Below are 20,000 nucleotides of genomic sequence, written 5' to 3' on the forward strand. Positions count from 1 at the left end.
CGAATGATTATTTAAACAAAGGGACATTATTTTATTAATTCAACAGAAGGTTTAATTCATCAATTAGAGTCATAGTAAGATGAAGTAGAACAGTCACTGATTATAATTTCATCACATTAATAACTTCATTAATAACTTCATTAATAACTTCATTAATAACTTCATCATTAACATCACCGAAACCGGTGAGTCGAGTCAAATGATCTGAATCACTGAAAAGAGTCAAAATCCCCTTTATTACACTCCTGCTCTGTAACAGCTAAATAAAGATAACCTGCACCCCTGATAATGAGAGATTAGAACTCAGTGGATGGATGGATGGATGGATGGATGGATATATGATGTTTCTGTAGACAGACAGATGGCTTAATGTTATGTTTTATTGGAATTGAAATCATAAATAGATAAAAATGATAAAAATCATAGACAGATAAAAAGGGATAGATAGATAGATAGATAGATAGATAGATAGATAGATAGATAGATAGATAGATAGATAGATAGATAGATAGATAGATAGAAGGACAGGTGGACGGATGGACAGATAGATAGATAGATAGATAGATAGATAGATAGATAGATAGATAGATAGATAGATAGATAGATAGATAGATAGATAGATAGAAGGACAGGTGGACGGATGGACAGACAGATAGATAGATAGATAGATAGATAGATAGATAGATAGATAGATAGATAGATAGATAGATAGATAGATGATGCAGTGTTTAGTTGAGTATTGAACAATGTTTTGCTAATTGGCTCGTCATTAAGGGAAATCCAGACAGCACACACTGCACACAGCAACATCCCAGAAGACACACACACACACACACACACACACACACATTGTGGTCTCAGGAGAAAGTGTCACTGCTGACAACCGACTCACTCACACTAACACACACCAACTCAGTGCTGAGGATGAAGCTCCACTTACCAACCTGTCTCACTGCTTTATTTATTTATTTTGCAATAATCAAAGTGTTCACAGTGTTAGGACTGAGTTAGAGACAAGTTTAACACTTAGTAGAATAATATAAAAGCTCTCTCCACACACACACACACACACAGAGAGAGAGAGAGAGAGAGAGAGAGAGAGAGAGAGTATAACTCTATTGCTTACCTGGTGCTGATGCCGGTGTGTGTGTGTGTGTGTGTGTGTGTTCTTCAGAAAAACGGGACACACACTGACGCTAAAAAAGACGATCCGACCTCACTACACTTCACCACCATACACATTTCCATTCCAACCCGCAGAAAACATCCACACTCTCACATCTGCTCTCGATCAGTTCACAACTCACACACACACACACAGAGAGAGAGAGAGAGAGAGAGAGAGAGAGAGATGAAGCGACAGGGGGACGAGCCTCATTCTCAATGAGAAAGTATTAGACAATTATTACTTTCCACTTAAACAAATGAAGAATATATATATATATATTTTAATAACAGATTAGACAAAGAAAGAAAGAAAAAAGAAGAAGGGATAATTAGGTAAGCAAGTAAACAGCAATTAAAGAAAGAAAGATAGCAAGCAAAGAAAGCTCTACAGACGACTGAATAAGACTTTTATTTAAATTTTTCAATTAAATTCCTGACCACACACACACACACACACACACACCAATCATCATGCTTCATTCTACTGACGCTGAAATCAGTGGACCAATCAGATTGCTCGGTTAGTTGCGTCCCACCCGGGGGCGGAGCTCCGTGAGGCTGAAGTAATGGAGTGACAGTGATATAACTGCAACAATAATTATAAAATAAAATCACTTTAAATAACCTTTAATCCCTAAAAACCTTTTTAACTTTAGTTTCTTGTTGTTTTTCTTTCCTTGACAGAGAAACGTTTGAAAGTGTGAATGTTGCACTTCCGGTTTTTCAGTGATAATTTTAAAAAAAGTGTGTAGCATTTTAGCTAACATCAATCCCCGATCCCTAAATAAAATTCACACTAGACTGCATCAGGTTTATTGTAATTCATTCACAAACACCGAGAGGGATCTCTTTTAGGGAAAGTTCCTCCTTATTAACACTTTATAAAGCAGTCAGTTGTGAGCAGCTCATATCCGGTGTTCTAGAAGCTTCCGCTCTGGACTCTGGATCGCTCTGGAAGTGATTTTCCCAACAAGCACACAGCACACAAGGGTAAGTAATAACTGTTATAAAATATTTATTTCTGCTCTTAAACTGTAGACAGCATTTTCCCCCAATAAACCAAAAACAACATGAAAGAAAATAGAAAGAAAAGAAAATAGAAAAGAAAATAAATAAAGCGTCTTAAAGCTTCCTTTAGAAGTATGCAGGAAATCCCCATCATTCTCCAACACTAACAACACTAGAGACTGAAGTCAGCGTAAAATCAATCAAACAAACAAACAAAAAAATCATTGAGCATAACATCAGCTCTGGTCTTGATTTAGGACACTGAGTGTGTGTGTGTGTAACTTTGTTATTGTTTATAACACACTTTCATTTAAAGTAATCTCAGATTAAACACTTCTGTTTATAATTTCTCTTCATTTCAGCCTAACACTGAAAAAAAAACCTTAGGCACCGCCCACAATTACATCGAGAACAATGTGAAATTAGAAATTAGCCACGCCCCTCTGTTTCCTTTAAAAGGCAACTCGCGTGTCAAATGGGGAAATTACGTTCGCGAATTAGCCACGCCCATCTGTTTCCTTAAAAGGCAACTGATGAGTTGAATGGGAGCGTTTCATTCGCAAAGTAGCCACGCCCCTCTGTTTCCTTAAAAGGTAACTGATGAGTCGAATGGGAGAATTACTCAAACAAAAGCTTTCAAAAGTTCATAACCGCTATCGATTGAAATCAACCCAATTAGCATCAGTCACTGTTTTATTATATTTATTACAGTGTTATAAATCAAGACCATTCCTGAATTCACACTCGGAGCAATACTAGAGTAGAGTAAATATATATATCTACATATGTTTTCCATCATAGTGTTTGGATTAAGGTGGTTTATTAGTGGCCTCTTTGTCCAGAAAGATGAAGCAGGATCGAACAAAATGAATTAGCATGCCTCAGGTGACATGACAGTGCAGGGTCACTGTTTATTTCTCAGAGTATGCCGAAGCTGACCAGACCGCAGAAAGCTGCAGAATAAAGCTCTGTATAAGACACGCTACAGTACACAACAATACACACTCCTCCCCCTGGGGCCTGCGTCCGGGGAGAGTGGACGAGGGCATGTGGAAATCTGTGCTGGACGTCATCTGGACAGCAGATCCTCAGGACATCAGAGAGCCACAAACATGGAGCAGGATGATGATCTTTCTCATACATACCGACACACACACACACACATGCACACACAAACACACACACACGCATGCAAGGGTCTATCCACTTAGACCTGATCTCTGAGCTTAGCCAGCCTCTGAGAGAGTTCATCCTAGAGAAAGAGAGAGAGAGAGGGGGAAAGAGAGAAAGAAAGAGAGAGGGAGAGGGAGGAAGAGAGAAAGAGGGGGGGGGGATTAGTGTGTAACAGTATATATAATCTGTGTGTGTGTGTGTGTGTGTGTGTTCTTACCTGTTCTGTAGATGCCACACTGCTGGCCAATGTTCCTGTCTGTCCCTGTGGAAGCTCCATGTTCAGATCCAACCTACACACACACACACAAACACACACACACACACAATGCATAAACCCATTCATAAAGAGTCAGTTTTGCAGAGGTAGAGGTGTGTGTGTGTTCTCACCCTGCTTCATCTGCCATCTCCTGCATCAGACTGTCCACCTGGTTCTGAAATATGGAAACACAATTTTTACAAACCCATGCAAACATTACATCAGTCCAGTGTGTGTGCGTGCGTGTGCGTGTGTGTGTATTACCTGTGGAGTTGTAAGTGTTGTCGTGCTGCTCATGGTGTCCTCCATCTGTTGTGTCTGAACGTCCAGAGTTTCAAACTGGCGCTCGAATTTGTCCATCAGAGCTGAAATCTGACCAATGAGAACGCAACACCATTACACTGTAACTGGGATCTGACCAATGAGAACGCAACACCATTACACTGTAACTGGGATCTGACCAATGAGAACGCAACACCATTACACTGTAACTGGGATCTGACCAATGAGAACGCAACACCATTACACTGTAACTGGGATCTGACCAATGAGAACGCAACACCATTACACTGTAACTGGGATCTGACCAATGAGAACGCAACACCATTACACTGTAACTGGGATCTGACCAATGAGAACGCAACACCATTACACTGTAACTGGGATCTGACCAATGAGAATGCAATACCATTACACTGTAACTGGGATCTGACCAATGAGAACGCAACACCATTACAATGTAACTGGGATCTGACCAATGAGAACGCAATACCATTACACTGTAACTGGGATCTGACCAATGAGAACGCAACACCATTACACTGTAACTGGGATCTGACCAATGAGAACGCAACACCATTACAATGTAACTGGGATCTGACCAATGAGAATGCAATACCATTACACTGTAACTGGGATCTGACCAATGAGAACGCAACACCATTACAATGTAACTGGGATCTGACCAATGAGAACGCAACACCATTACAATGTAACTGGGATCTGACCAATGAGAACGCAATACCATTACACTGTAACTGGGATCTGACCAATGAGAACGCAACACCATTACAATGTAACTGGGATCTGACCAATGAGAACGCAACACCATTACAATGTAACTGGGATCTGACCAATGAGAACGCAATACCATTACACTGTAACTGGGATCTGACCAATGAGAACGCAACACCATTACAATGTAACTGGGATCTGACCAATGAGAACGCAACACCATTACACTGTAACTGGGATCTGACCAATGAGAACGCAACACCATTACAATGTAACTGGGATCTGACCAATGAGAACGCAACACCATTACAATGTAACTGGGATCTGACCAATGAGAACGCAACACCATTACAATGTAACTGGGATCTGACCAATGAGAACGCAACACCATTACAATGTAACTGGGATCTGACCAATGAGAACGCAACACCATTACACTGTAACTGGGATCTGACCAATGAGAACGCAACACCATTACAATGTAACTGGGATCTGACCAATGAGAACGCAACACCATTACAATGTAACTGGGATCTGACCAATGAGAACGCAACACCATTACACTGTAACTGGGATCTGACCAATGAGAACGCAACACCATTACACTGTAACTGGGATCTGACCAATGAGAACGCAACACCATTACACTGTAACTGGGATCTGACCAATGAGAACGCAACACCATTACACTGTAACTGGGATCTGACCAATGAGAACGCAACACCATTACACTGTAACTGGGATCTGACCAATGAGAACGCAACACCATTACACTGTAACTGGGATCTGACCAATGAGAACGCAATACCATTACACTGTAACTGGGATCTGATCAATGAGAACGCAACACCATTACACTGTAACTGGGATCTGACCAATGAGAACGCAATACCATTACAATGTAACTGGGATCTGACCAATGAGAACGCAACACCATTACACTGTAACTGGGATCTGACCAATGAGAACGCAATACCATTACACTGTAACTGGGATCTGACCAATGAGAACGCAACACCATTACACTGTAACTGGGATCTGACCAATGAGAACGCAACACCATTACACTGTAACTGGGATCTGACCAATGAGAATGCAATACCATTACAATGTAACTGGGATCTGACCAATGAGAACGCAACACCATTACACTGTAACTGGGATCTGACCAATGAGAACGCAACACCATTACACTGTAACTGGGATCTGACCAATGAGAACGCAACACCATTACACTGTAACTGGGATCTGACCAATGAGAACGCAATACCATTACACTGTAACTGGGATCTGATCAATGAGAACGCAACACCATTACACTGTAACTGGGATCTGACCAATGAGAACGCAACACCATTACACTGTAACTGGGATCTGACCAATGAGAACGCAATACCATTACACTGTAACTGGGATCTGACCAATGAGAACGCAATACCATTACACTGTAACTGGGATCTGACCAATGAGAACTTGTTTGTTGTGATGCCATGACTAAATCTGACCAATCAGAAAGGGGCACAGAAATTAAACTTATTAAAATGTGACTCTGACCAATGAGAATGCAGAAATCTGCACTGTGATGTCATAACTGTATCTTTCAAACATCTAGCGCTGCCCCATGATCTGACCTCTGACTAATGAGAGCGCTCCTCACCTTCTCCAGATTCATGCTCTTCAGGGTCGCGTCCATCCCTTTTACAACTCCTGCCATGGATTTAGTGACCTGCGAAAGAGTCAAAGGTCATTCATTATAGATTTTCCAGCATGACACCTTGTCCTTTTGTTTTTTTTTTAATCAGTTTGCGTACCTTGTTCATGGTGACGGCGGTCTGGACTCTCGCCGCCACAGCGTCCACTCTAGCGCTCATTCTCAGGAAGTTCACGGATTGGTTCTTCTGTCTGATGGCGTTCTCGGCATGGATCCGCGCGACTTCCATGTTACCTTTCTGGATTGCCTGGATAACAACACACACAAACACATGACCCAAGGGTTCCTGTAGGGTTCCTGCACAGTTCTTAAACGATGTCGATCAGATCACTCACCTTCTTCACTTTGGCCTTCTCTGCTTTCTCTTCCTTGTCGCATTTCTTTGCGTTTCGCTGCAGCTCTTTGGCTGCGAACTTCAGGTTAAACAAATTCTCTGTGGACGGCGGTTAAGGGCACTACAAGGAAATGTCGGACATCACTGTCCGTGGGCATTTTGCTAACTGGGATCGTCAAGTTTGTGTGAACAGAACTTGCTAGAGCTTTTCTTCTCGGGTGAAAAAAAAAAAAATCAACTTTAATGAGGTAGAAGTTGATCTGCTGCAATCACTGTGCTAGTGAGATTATTCACATGAACACACACACACACTCATTGTCCTTTTCAAGTAATTTAATCTGACAAAACAATTTTTAGGAAAAGTGTACAAACTCCCCGTCTGTATCTTCTGGTTTCCTAACAACAGTGTTCAATCATTTCAAACGTCAGCTATATAGAGCGAGTCCACTCGATGTCCGGCTTGAAAACACAAATTCCTCGGACACTTAAACGCACCAGGAACACGTTTAAACAGCTGAAATTACAAGGTGAAATCAACAACTTCTTAAAATAAACAAACAAAGAACAAACAAAAACATAGCTGGTCATTCAGTAGTGATTCAGCTCGTCTAATATTTAAGGAGAGTTAAGGCGAAACTGAACGAACCTGTATCTCAGGTGAGCAAGACGTCATAGATATACACCTGCCTCAACATCAATACCGATAGAAACCGGAAGTGATTATTGTTTTTTATTTTTAGCATATGATTCTTTACAGAGAAAAACTAAAATAGAAGCATTATTAATCGTTAACGTCTTTATCTCGTGCTAAACAAACCAGGAGGTTATATAAGTGAAAGGAAAGAGTTTAAACGTGATGTTAAACAGCAAAGACAGTAAAGAATTCAGCACCGGAACGGGGAATTTCAGGCTGTGTTCCGAATCACGCACTTCTCCATTACACAGTGCACCGAAAGCCCCGAGTCATCCCGGTATCTCACCACACCGAGGCTCCCTTATCTACCTTTACTGCCCGCTTTGAGACACAGCCTACAGCTCGCTAGCTCACCGTCCGAGGCCCGAGGGGGTTTTTCAACACAAATCCGATAAAAGGATACGTTCCATGTTCGGCATGATGGCTCGCTGGTTCTAGTGGATTCCACAGAGAGATAATTTATATGTACTGTTCCTCAGAGGCTTGATTTTTCTCCTGATTTTTAGCCTCGGTTTCCTCAGAAAGCGCCGCTCGTGCCGACTTCCGCGTCCGCGATAAAAACAACTGGAGTGACGACACGGTCACATGGTGGGAGGGGCCAGGGCGGTGACGTCACCCGCAGACACATAGGCCTCTTTGTTATGTCGGGAATTTCCAACTTAGTATATAAATAAATCTATTAGGATTAATCATTATTAATAAAGAAAAATAAACCAGAATCTGGGGGCATGATTACATTATATATATATATATATATATAGCATATTTTACTGTATATTAATTTTACTGAATATTTATTATATACCACCTGACTAATATTGTGTTGGTCTTCCTTTTGCTGCCAAACAGCCCTGACCCGTCCTGCACTGTGTATTCTGACCCCTTTCTATCAGAACCAGCATTAACATCTTCAGCAGTTTGAGCAACAGTAGCTCGTCTGTTGGATCGGATCACACGGGTCAGCCTTCACTCCCCACGTGCATCAATGAGCCTTGACCACCCATGACCCTGTCTCCGGTTCACCACTGTTCCTTCTTTGGACCACTTTTGATAGATACTGACCACTGCAGACCGGGAACACCCCACAAGAGCTGCAGTTTTGGAGATGCTCTGATCCAGTGGTCTAGCCATCACAATTTGGCCCCTTTGGTCAAACTCAAAGCTCAAATCCTTACACTTGTCCATTTTTCTGCTTCTAACATCAACTTTGAGGACAAAATGTTGACTTGCTGCCTAATATATCCCACCCACTAACAGGTGCCATGATGAGGAGATACTCAGTCTTATTCACTTCACCGGTCAGTGGTCATAATGTTATGGATGATCAGTGTGTGTGTGTGTGTGTGTATATATATATATATGTATATGTATGTCACAACTATTTACATGAAATGGTCAAAAGCAGTTTTAGTCCTTTATTTAAAAAAAAAAAACCCACACTCAGAAACTGTGTACAAAAAGCAGACACACACACACACACACACACACACACGCACACACTTCTTCGTCACAATCACCAACATGAACTGGCCCTGAACTACTTCAGTCTGTTACACATCGGCAGAAACGGGGAGGGGAAAAATAAAAAGTCTCTGGACAGAGTCTGGACTGAGGAGAACGGTGTCGGTCTTCAGACATGACAGATATACAATACTATTGCAGTTACGGCGGTGATTATTGATCAGGAATCACAGTATTGAGGAGTATTGAACATCGTGGCTCCAGGGTCCACTGTTACTGAATGTGATGGTGTGGACATTTAGAAGGAAAGAAAAAAAAAGTACAGGACGTTTCTCCACTGGATTATACACGAGCATGAGCATTAACAGCATGTCCATGTAGATTATTATCATTTTAAACAGAAGGGGAAAAAACAAAGCAATGAAAATACTAAATACAAAAATGTTTAAAAAAAAAAAAAATGAGAAAGCCTTTTTGAAAACATGAAATATTTTTAAAATAACATTTTTGAACTCAATATTTGTAAAGTGAACTTTTATTTCTATAACGTTTTCATCTCACAAGAGTTCCCCTAATATTATTTCATCTCTTATTTCAAGTTTATTGTGATTTTTAAAAAAAATATAAATGAATGTAATTGATTTCAGAATTATTATTAGATCTAGGTCCTGCCTCTGTGTTTATACGTGAAAGAAATTCCACAGAATTCATGATAAACATTACTCAAAGTGAAAATCGTAATATATGTCGTATAAATAATCTACAAAAGTAAATATCTGTATTTTTTTCTTCCTTTCAGCATCATTAAACGTTTTCTGTCAAACTCGTAACCCGAATCCTGAAAGTCAGAAACTTTTACAATCACAGAGAGCCTGTGAACAACCAATAGCGTGGCTCGGTCAGATCGACCTGATCCGATTGGACGTCTGCTCACTGTGTGTAAATTTCCAAACTTTTATTTTTTGAGTTTGATGGTGTTGTTATTTATTTGCAAAACAAGTTATGAAACATAAAAAAAAAATAAATAAATAAATTGGGAAACATATCCTAGAGTGCCGTATTATCACTTCGGGCCCTATGGTGCACCTGTACATAGAAAATAACGTATAATATCGAGTCGAATTTGATCAGCCAATCACAGATATGCGCATATGACATCACGGTTACAGCATACTGAAAGATATTAGAGGTAATATATTTGTTAGCTAAGCTAACTAGTGCTGCATTTGTGTTGCTGGCTAGTTTTGCTAATGGTTCATCAAGCTTTAAAACAAATCTGGAGCGTGATTGGCTGATGGAACCGACCCTCAGCTGTGCTGACCGACACCTCAACCACATAGCAATTACATCTGAAAACCTTTTTGGTTACAGAGGAACCCGATAGGAAGAATACAATAAACAACGCCAAGGAGCAGTGAACGCACCACGGGGATGTCTACAAGCCTAAGGTTAAATAAGTTACCTCATAAATAGGAAAAGGATCCAGTTTAAATGACTTTTCACCCACCAAAGTTTTTCACACACCAAAAATGAACCTGTTGACCAATAGGAATCACCATTTATTTAAAAAACAAAACAAAAAAACAAACAAAAACAAAACAACAAACGGAACAAACAAAAACACTCCCTGCTGAATCAAGAGAGTGGAGATCCGCAAGATCCGGAAGATCTCATGAGTCCTTAGATTGGCACCACTTCCTGTTTTCAGAGGTCAAATTCCAAAAAAAATATATTTATGAGAAATAAGAAAGGAAAATGAGTCATTCTATACAAAAAACAAACAAACAAAAAAACAAACAAAACGTCTACCATCAAAATCAGTCAATCCTTCTGCTGCTCCGATTTTCCCTCGGCTCTAGTCTGTGTAGACTCTCGACCAATGAGAAGCCAGGATTTAGAGCCCGCCCAAACTCCTTTTTTCTTTCTTTTTTGACCAATCAGCTGCCGTAACATGTGCAAACATCACTGGATCGGTTTGAGTTAATAATCATGAATTAAAGTGTGTAAAGTGTATAGTACAAATATAAATATACTCCATAATAAAAACAGTGTGTGTGTGTGTGTGCGCAGACACTCGGTCTATCGATGCTCTCGATGCTCGCGTGGGCAGGAAGTCAAGGTCATGACCAGGAAGTAGTTCATTCATCTTGGAAGATTTGAAAAAATAAATAATAATAATAATAAAAAAAAACAAAAATCCAGGATGTGTCCCAAATGCTAGCATTTAAACAGTAGCATTCTCACCAGAATTATAAATATAAGCTAACGATAAAATGTTAACAAATTAATCAGTTAGCAACGTTGCCGCACTGTTGTGTTGAGTGACTCGCTAAGCTAACATCGCTAGTAATCACCGGCTAGCACAACAGCACTCTAAACACAAATCAGAACACTGAAAACAAATGACTATCCCTAACTTTATTGGATTACGTAAGCATTAACGTACTGAACACATGCCTGCAGTGCATCATGGGACGCCACCGAGGGACCACTCAGAAAAAACCCCAAAACAAAACAAACAAACAAACAAAAAAAAAGCATGGAGACGATCTCGTCAGAAGACATTTGGGATGTGTCGCGAAATGGTCAACATTCTAGTGAGAACACTAGCGAGACTGGCGTTTGGGACAAATCCCAGGTATGTGATGGTGAGAGACAGAGAGAAGAAAAAAAAAAGAGAGGGAGAGAACAAAGAGATAAATAAAGGAGAAAACTAGTCAGTGTGGTGGAGGAGGGGGGCAAAAAACTTTTGCTAGCAGGCTGTTTCGAGACAGAAAAGATTAGATTTAGTAAAAGGCAAGTGCACTATTTAGCTGAGAACTATGCGTTTTACATTACCAGCAAAATTCCTCTCAGAGGTTCGGACCAATCAGAGAGCACCGCTTCGTTTTCTGCATAGCAACAAGAAGCTGATTGGATGTTACCTCACCCGGCTGATATCTTCATGATTTCCCCACACGGCCTGACTGAATCTTAATGTCCCAAATCATGGGATGATATTAATCCAGTGAACTTATAAAACTTAACATAATTTAAAAAGACTGCTTCATTAAAGGATGAACTGAGGAAAGAGAACGCTCAGGAGAACAGCCAATGGCGTCGCAGGCTTGGATAAATTCGGCTTAGCGGCATGGATCTGATTGGCTGGATCTGAAAAAGCTCCCCCACATGTGATGGGAAAATATTACGTTTCTTTTTTAAACATGTTTAATACCAAAGTCTGATTTAGAAAGGTGGACTAGATCCATACAGCTTCATATTAATGAAAGTGGGAATTCATTTCAACCAATCAGACGACGAGCCTGTTGACAACCAATGATTTCACGCTGTCGGATTAAATCTGCCTGGCGACAAGGAGCTGATTGGACGTTCTCTCACAGCGGTTGAATCCTGTTAAAGTGTTTAAATAAAAATAAAGAACGAGTGCAAGAGAACAGTCTGTAGAGGAGTTGAGGAATAGTTTTGTAAGAAAAAATAATAATAATAGAAAGCTACAGCTAGCTTGAGGGAATGAAAGTCTCGGGTCGCGTCCCAAAGCAGATAGAACTGTACTGAACTCTATAGTGAAGTTTAAAGCCATTGTTTTTTACTGTTCAGTACAGAAAGATGTGGTTTGGGATGGAAACCTTTGGCTAGCTGGCGAATGTACCATTTATTACACAGGGGGTGAGAGAGAGGGGGAGAGAGAGAGAGAGACAGAGAGAGAGAGCAGCACCATCATCCTGCATGTGAAGTACAGTGACTTGATTTAAAAAGCACCACGCTGGCAAATGAAGCCAGAAGAGAAGACATGAGAGAGACAGACAGGGAGACAGGGAGAGAGACAGACAGGGAGACAGGGAGAGTGAGGGAGACTCCTCGATGCTCTGGCCCACAGTAAGGCTGGTTTGGTTCGCTGGACACCAGAGTGAGACGGGGTCAGCACCACAAGCTCCAGAGTCGTAAACAAAAGTCTCGTTAACAAAAACAAAATAAAATAAACAAAAGAGAAGAAAAAAAACATCTGTACAATAACAGCTACAAAAAAAAAATATCCCTGCAGTATTGCTGTAGTGAAGTCCGAATGTCTGAGGTTGCTTAAAAAAATATGTCCGAAAGGTCAAAGGTCAGTGCGACCAGCCCATCAGATGGCTGACCCTTGCTCTCTCGGTCATGCGGCGGATCCTTCCTGAACGCGACGTGCCCAGGTTGAGTGGGTCAGCGGCGGGGGCGTCGTCCTCAGAGTCGTCGTTATAGACTACGGTCCGTCTCCCTTGGTTACGCGTGTTTACACGCCCTGCTTTCACTGTTCTCTGATTTGACCTTTGGCCTCTGGCAGGAAGCTGAGGTTGTGGATTCGTTTCCTCTTCCTCCTCACCTTCCTCCTCCTCCTCCTCATCGTCGTCTTCTTCTTCCTCCTCCTCGTCCTCCTCCAGCACCTGCCCTTCTTCTTCTTCTTCTTCTTCTTCTCTTCCTCTTCCTCCTCCTCTTTCTACTACTTCTCCTTCTTCTTCTTCTTCTTCTCCCTCATCTTCCTCATTTTCATCCTCTTCCTCGTCCTCTTCCTCATCCTCGCTCGGGGCTGCTTGGACTTGCGTCTGTTCCCTACGTGCACGTTTGAGGCACTCGGTCATTTCCTCTTCTTGCCCTGTTCTTTTGCGTTTGGCGTTCAAGGTAAAGCTGGAGGCGGCCATCTTGGTTTTGCGTGCCTGGGAGAGGCGTGACGCTTTGCTGTAGTCGTGGTCTCCACCATCGGCGAAGCTGCCCACGTCGGCGTCACTCGCCTCACTCTCAGAGGAAGAGGATGACGAAGATGAGGAGGAAGAGGATGAAGATGATGATGACGACGACGATGAAGATTCTGAGCTCCCGGAGTCCGAGGAGTCTCCCTGTCCCGGCCGTCTGCGTGACCTTCGACCTCCATTAGTCAGCGGTCCGTTGCAGTGGGTGTCTGCACACACACACACACACACACACACACACACACACGCACGCACATGCACACACGCGCGCACAGACACGCGCGCACACACACAGACACGCGCGCACACACAGACACGCGCGCACACACACAGACACGCACGCACAGACACGCGCGCACACACACAGACACGCGCGCACAGACACAGACACGCGCGCACACACACAGACGCGCGCACACACACAGACACGCGCGCACAGACACAGACACGCGCGCACACACACAGACGCGCGCACACACACAGACACGCACGCACAGACACGCGCGCACACACACAGACACGCGCGCACAGACACAGACACGCGCGCACACACACAGACGCGCGCACACACACAGACGCGCGCACACACAGACGCGCGCACACACACAGACATCATTAATATTAAGTTCACAGGGTAGATTTGCGGAGAGAGTTGATGTTGTGAGAGTGTACCTGCTCTCTTGCTCAGAGATCTGCTGCGTGTGACTCTGTTACTTGCCGGATGACCGGACGATGAGGATGACCGCGAGGAAGATGAAGGCTGACTGTCTTCATCAAGAGCAAGGTTCAGGTCTGATGGAGATGATGAAGAAAATACATAGATTACACTCGCGCACTCACACACACACACACTCACTCCATCACACACACACACATACACACACACACACATACACACACACACTCACACCCACTCACTCACACACTCACTCCATCACAGTCACTCTCACTCCATCACAGTCACTCTCACTCCATCACAGTCACTCTCACTCCATCGCACTCACTCCATCTCACATACTCACTCTCACTCCATCACAGTCACTCTCACTCCATCGCACTCACTCCATCACACATACTCACTCTCACTCCATCACACACTCACTCCATCACACATACTCACTCTCACTCCATCACACATACTCACTCTCACTCCATCACACATACTCACTCTCACTCCATCACACATACTCACTCTCACTCCATCACACATACTCACTCTCACTCCATCACACACACACACACACACACACTCACTCCATCACACACTCACTCCATCACACACACACACTCACTCCATCACACATACTCACTCTCACTCCATCACACACACACTCACTCACTCCATCACACACACACTCACTCCATCACACTCACTCACTCCATCACACTCACTCACTCACTCCATCACACACACTCACTCACTCCATCACACACACTCTCACTCACACTCACTCCATCACACTCACTCCATCACACATACTCACTCTCACTCCATCACACACACTCACACACACACACTCACTCCACCACACACACACACACTCTCACTCCATTACACACACACACTCACTCCATCACACATACTCACACACACACACTCACTCCATCACACACACACACACTCACTCCATCACACACACACACACTCACTCCATCACACATACTCACTCTCACTCCATCACACACACACACACTCACTCCATCACACTCACTCACTCCATCACACACACACACTCACTCACTCCATCACACACACTCACGCCATCACACACACACTCACTCACACTCACTCCATCACACTCTCCATCACACATACTCACTCTCACTCCATCACACACACTCACACACACACACTCCATTACACACACACACTCACTCCATCACACATACTCACACACACACACTCACTCCATCACACATACTCACACACACACACACACACACACACACACACTCCATCACACACACACACTCACTCCATCACACATACTCACTCTCACTCCATCACACTCACACTCACTCACACTCACTCCATCACACATACTCACTCTCACTCCATCACACTCACACTCACTCCATCACACTCACTCCATCACACTCACTCCATCACACTCACACACACACACACTCCATCACACACACACTCACTCACACTCACTCCATCACACATACTCACTCTCACTCCATCACACTCACACTCACTCCATCACACTCACTCCATCACACATACTCACACCCACTCCATCACACACACACACACTCACTCCATCACACACACACTCACTCACTCCATCACACACACACACACTCACTCCATCACACACACACTCACTCACACTCACTCCATCACACATACTCACTCTCACTCCATCACACTCACACTCACTCCATCACACTCACTCCATCACACACACACTCACTCCATCACACTCACTCCATCACACTCACTCCATCACACTCACTCCATCACACTCCATCACACATACTCACACCCACTCCATCACACACACACACACACTCACTCCATCACACACACACTCACTCCATCACACACACACTCACTCCATCACACACACACTCACTCCATCACACACACACACTCACTCCATCACACACACACTCACTCCATCACACACACTCACTCCATCACACTCACTCCATCACACATACTCACTCTCACTCCATCACACTCACTCCATCACACTCACTCCATCACACTCACTCCATCACACATACTCACTCTCACTCCATCACACTCACTCCATCACACTCACTCCATCACACTCACATCCACTCCATCACACATACTCCATCACACTCACATCCACTCCATCACACATACTCACTCTCACTCCATCACACTCACACCCACTCCATCACACATACTCACTCTCACTCCATCACACATACTCACACTCACTCCATCACACATACTCACTCACTCCATCACACTCACACCCACTCCATCACACATACTCACTCACTCCATCACACTCACTCCATCACACATACTCACTCTCACTCCATCACACATACTCACACTCACTCCATCACACATACTCACTCACTCCATCACACTCACACCCACTCCATCACACATACTCACTCTCACTCCATCACACATACTCACACTCACTCCATCACACATACTCACTCACTCCATCACACTCACACCCACTCCATCACACATACTCACTCTCACGCCATCACACTCACACCCACTCCATCACACATACTCACTCTCACTCCATCACACTCACACTCACTCCATCACACACACACACTCACTCCATCACACTCACACCCACTCACTCACTCACACACTCACTCCATCAGTCACACTCACTCACTGCATCACACTCACTCTCACTCCATCACACATACTCACTCTCACTCCATCACACTCACTCCATCACACTCACTCCATCACACTCACATCCACTCCATCACACATACTCCATCACACTCACATCCACTCCATCACACATACTCACTCTCACTCCATCACACTCACTCCATCACACATACTCACTCTCACTCCATCACACATACTCACACTCACTCCATCACACATACTCACACTCACTCCATCACACTCACACCCACTCCATCACACATACACACTCACTCCATCACACTCACTCCATCACACATACTCACTCTCACTCCATCACACATACTCACACTCACTCCATCACACATACTCACTCACTCCATCACACTCACACCCACTCCATCACACATACTCACTCTCACTCCATCACACATACTCACACTCACTCCATCACACATACTCACTCACTCCATCACACTCACACCCACTCCATCACACATACTCACTCTCACGCCATCACACTCACACCCACTCCATCACACATACTCACTCTCACTCCATCACACTCACTCCATCACACATACTCACTCTCACTCCATCACACTCACATCCACTCCATCACACATACTCACTCTCACTCCATCACACTCACACCCACTCCATCACACATACTCACTCTCACTCCATCACACTCACTCCATCACACATACTCACTCTCACTCCATCACACTCACTCCATCACACATACTCACTCTCACTCCATCACACTCACATCCACTCCATCACACATACTCACTCTCACTCCATCACACTCACACCCACTCCATCACACATACTCACTCTCACTCCATCACACTCACTCCATCACACATACTCACACTCACTCCATCACACTCACTCCATCACACTCACACTCACTCCATCACACTCACACTCACTCCATCACACTCACTCCATCACACTCACTCCATCACACTCACACCCACTCCATCACACATACTCACTCTCACGCCATCACACTCACACCCACTCCATCACACATACTCACTCTCACTCCATCACACTCACTCCATCACACATACTCACTCTCACTCCATCACACTCACTCCATCACACATACTCACTCTCACTCCATCACACTCACATCCACTCCATCACACATACTCACTCTCACTCCATCACACTCACACCCACTCCATCACACATACTCACTCTCACTCCATCACACTCACACCCACTCCATCACACATACTCACTCTCACTCCATCACACTCACTCCATCACACATACTCACACTCACTCCATCACACTCACTCCATCACACTCACACTCACTCCATCACACTCACACTCACTCCATCACACTCACTCCATCACACTCACTCCATCACACATACTCACTCCATCACACTCACTCCATCACACTCACTCCATCACACTCACACTCACTCCATCACACTCACACTCACTCCATCACACTCACACTCACTCCATCACACACACACTCACTCCATCACACATATACACACACTCACTCCATCACACATATACACACACTCACTCCATCACACATATACACTCACTCACTCCATCACACATATACACTCACTCACTCCATCACACATATACACTCACTCACTCCATCACACATATACACTCACTCACTCCATCACACATATACACTCACTCACTCCATCACACACACTCACTCACTCCATCACACACACTCACTCACTCCATCACACACACTCACACTCACTCGCTCAAACACACAGTCGCTCGCTCAAACACACAGTCGCTCGCTCAAACACACACATGCTCGCTCAAACACACACATGCTCGCTCAAACACACACATGCTCGCTCAAACACTCACCTTCAGAGGGCTGTTGTGAGCGGGTCCTGTTGGGCTGCTGAGGAGTTTTAGTTTTCTTCACTGACTTGGTTTTCCCTTTGGGACTGCAAAAACACAAACACTCTTAAATTATTTCTATTAATTACTCTCCATCCTACACATTATAATCATGTAAACAAAAACACCCAAAAACAAACATACTTCATGTTTAAATTCTGTAAAATGTTTATTAATAAAAACTGGTCATGGGCTGAAATGATGGAAAGTGAAGAAAGCTCTATTTTGGTGTGTAAAGTAAATTCCCTTCCTGCTTCGACACTTACCATCATACCTAGAGCTATAGACATGACCATACAGCAGAGTGGAACGATTTAGAAATAACATAGAAGTGTGTGTGTGTGTGTGTTACCTCTCTGGCAAGGAATTTTGCAGTCTTTTGCTGTAGCTGAGTCTCTGCTGGCAGCGTCTCTGGTTCTGGACGGCCACCTTGTAATCAGAGATGATGGAGATGATCTGGTGCTCGAAGAATGCTGACAGGCTCAGAGTCATGCTGTAGATCTGGGAGAAAAATACCATCTGAAATTTACTAACCAAAAGAAAATCTCTATATAGTGATCCCTATATAGCTAAATCTTCATATAGTGCTCTCTCTATCTCTATCTCTCTCTCTCTCACCCGGGACTTCTTGTTAGGCGTGTACGCTTTGGAGTTGCTGAAGATGAGCCGGACATCTTTGGCGAACTCTATGGGATTCTCGTAATTTCCTCCCACCAGAGTCTCCATCACTGTGCCCAGGTCCATGGGCGTGTCTATGATGTCTCTGTAGTCCTGCACGGAGACAGAGGAACGCGGGGTCAATCGATAAGCCCAACGTAAGTCTGTAAAGACTGACAGAAACGGATGCTCGGGTTAGTTACCGGGTAGGTGAAGAGGTCAACGGGTTGGCGGAAGGGTTCAGAGTCGGAGCTGGCGATCATCCTCCTGAGCAGCTCTCTACACTGACCGAACCACGCTCGCACATCCAGCACCACGCCCCGCTGATGAGACAACTGACCTGACCGCTGGAGAAAAGGAGGGTTTTATATTCCTGCTGTTCAGAGGAAATTACATTTGGAGGACATTGATGCTAAAAAGTAAGCTTACTTTCTGACTGGTCGACGTGCCTGGAGTGTCAGAGTCGATGTCAACATCCTCCTAGGACACACACACAGTTTTAACAGAACACAGTCACACTCTGCACTGGCAAACACGCACACACTCACACACACTCCTCA

The 20,000-nt window shown here is 43.8% G+C and overlaps 3 protein-coding genes across 3 annotated transcripts in view; all 3 read right to left on the reverse strand.

Annotated features, from left to right (window-relative positions):
• cnga2b (cyclic nucleotide gated channel subunit alpha 2b) overlaps positions 1-1,402 on the reverse strand; it is a 7,600-nt gene extending 6,198 nt beyond the window's left edge. The window contains exon 1 of the mRNA XM_058382878.1: positions 1,127-1,402. The gene's annotated coding sequence lies outside the window, so the exon portion shown is untranslated. The remainder of the gene's footprint in view (positions 1-1,126) is intronic.
• A 756-nt stretch (positions 1,403-2,158) lies between these two features.
• On the reverse strand, positions 2,159-7,928 carry chmp1b (charged multivesicular body protein 1B). The gene is made up of 8 exons (XM_058382879.1): positions 7,761-7,928; positions 6,665-6,762; positions 6,430-6,576; positions 6,276-6,344; positions 3,869-3,976; positions 3,736-3,779; positions 3,566-3,638; positions 2,159-3,427 (listed from the first exon to the last, which is right to left on the reverse strand). The coding sequence occupies exons 1-8, from the start codon at positions 7,774-7,776 to the stop codon at positions 3,383-3,385; spliced, it is 600 nt and encodes a 199-aa protein (XP_058238862.1). The 5' UTR covers positions 7,777-7,928; the 3' UTR covers positions 2,159-3,382.
• A 2,428-nt stretch (positions 7,929-10,356) lies between these two features.
• Positions 10,357-20,000, reverse strand: part of brwd3 (bromodomain and WD repeat domain containing 3) — a 28,026-nt gene continuing 18,382 nt past the window's right edge. The window contains exons 34-40 of the mRNA XM_058382876.1: positions 19,870-19,920; positions 19,644-19,787; positions 19,402-19,554; positions 19,136-19,284; positions 18,748-18,830; positions 14,212-14,331; positions 10,357-13,748 (exon numbers count right to left, since the gene is read on the reverse strand). Of these exons, the coding sequence (XP_058238859.1) occupies positions 12,925-13,748; positions 14,212-14,331; positions 18,748-18,830; positions 19,136-19,284; positions 19,402-19,554; positions 19,644-19,787; positions 19,870-19,920 (1,524 nt within the window). The 3' untranslated portion in view covers positions 10,357-12,924. The remainder of the gene's footprint in view (positions 13,749-14,211; positions 14,332-18,747; positions 18,831-19,135; positions 19,285-19,401; positions 19,555-19,643; positions 19,788-19,869; positions 19,921-20,000) is intronic.

This window comes from Hemibagrus wyckioides, linkage group LG28 (genome assembly GCF_019097595.1).
Source record: "Hemibagrus wyckioides isolate EC202008001 linkage group LG28, SWU_Hwy_1.0, whole genome shotgun sequence".
Lineage (NCBI taxonomy): Eukaryota > Metazoa > Chordata > Actinopteri > Siluriformes > Bagridae > Hemibagrus > Hemibagrus wyckioides.

Bases quoted from the DNA above. Each gene is read 5' to 3' on its own strand.
- chmp1b (XM_058382879.1), bottom strand. The intron at 6,577-6,664 runs GTGAGTGATCTG...GTTGTTATCCAG, and splicing joins AGAAGGCCAAAGTGAAGAAG to GCAATCCAGAAAGGTAACAT. The intron at 3,428-3,565 runs GTAAGAACACAC...CTCTTTCTCTAG, and splicing joins GTGTGGCATCTACAGAACAG to GATGAACTCTCTCAGAGGCT.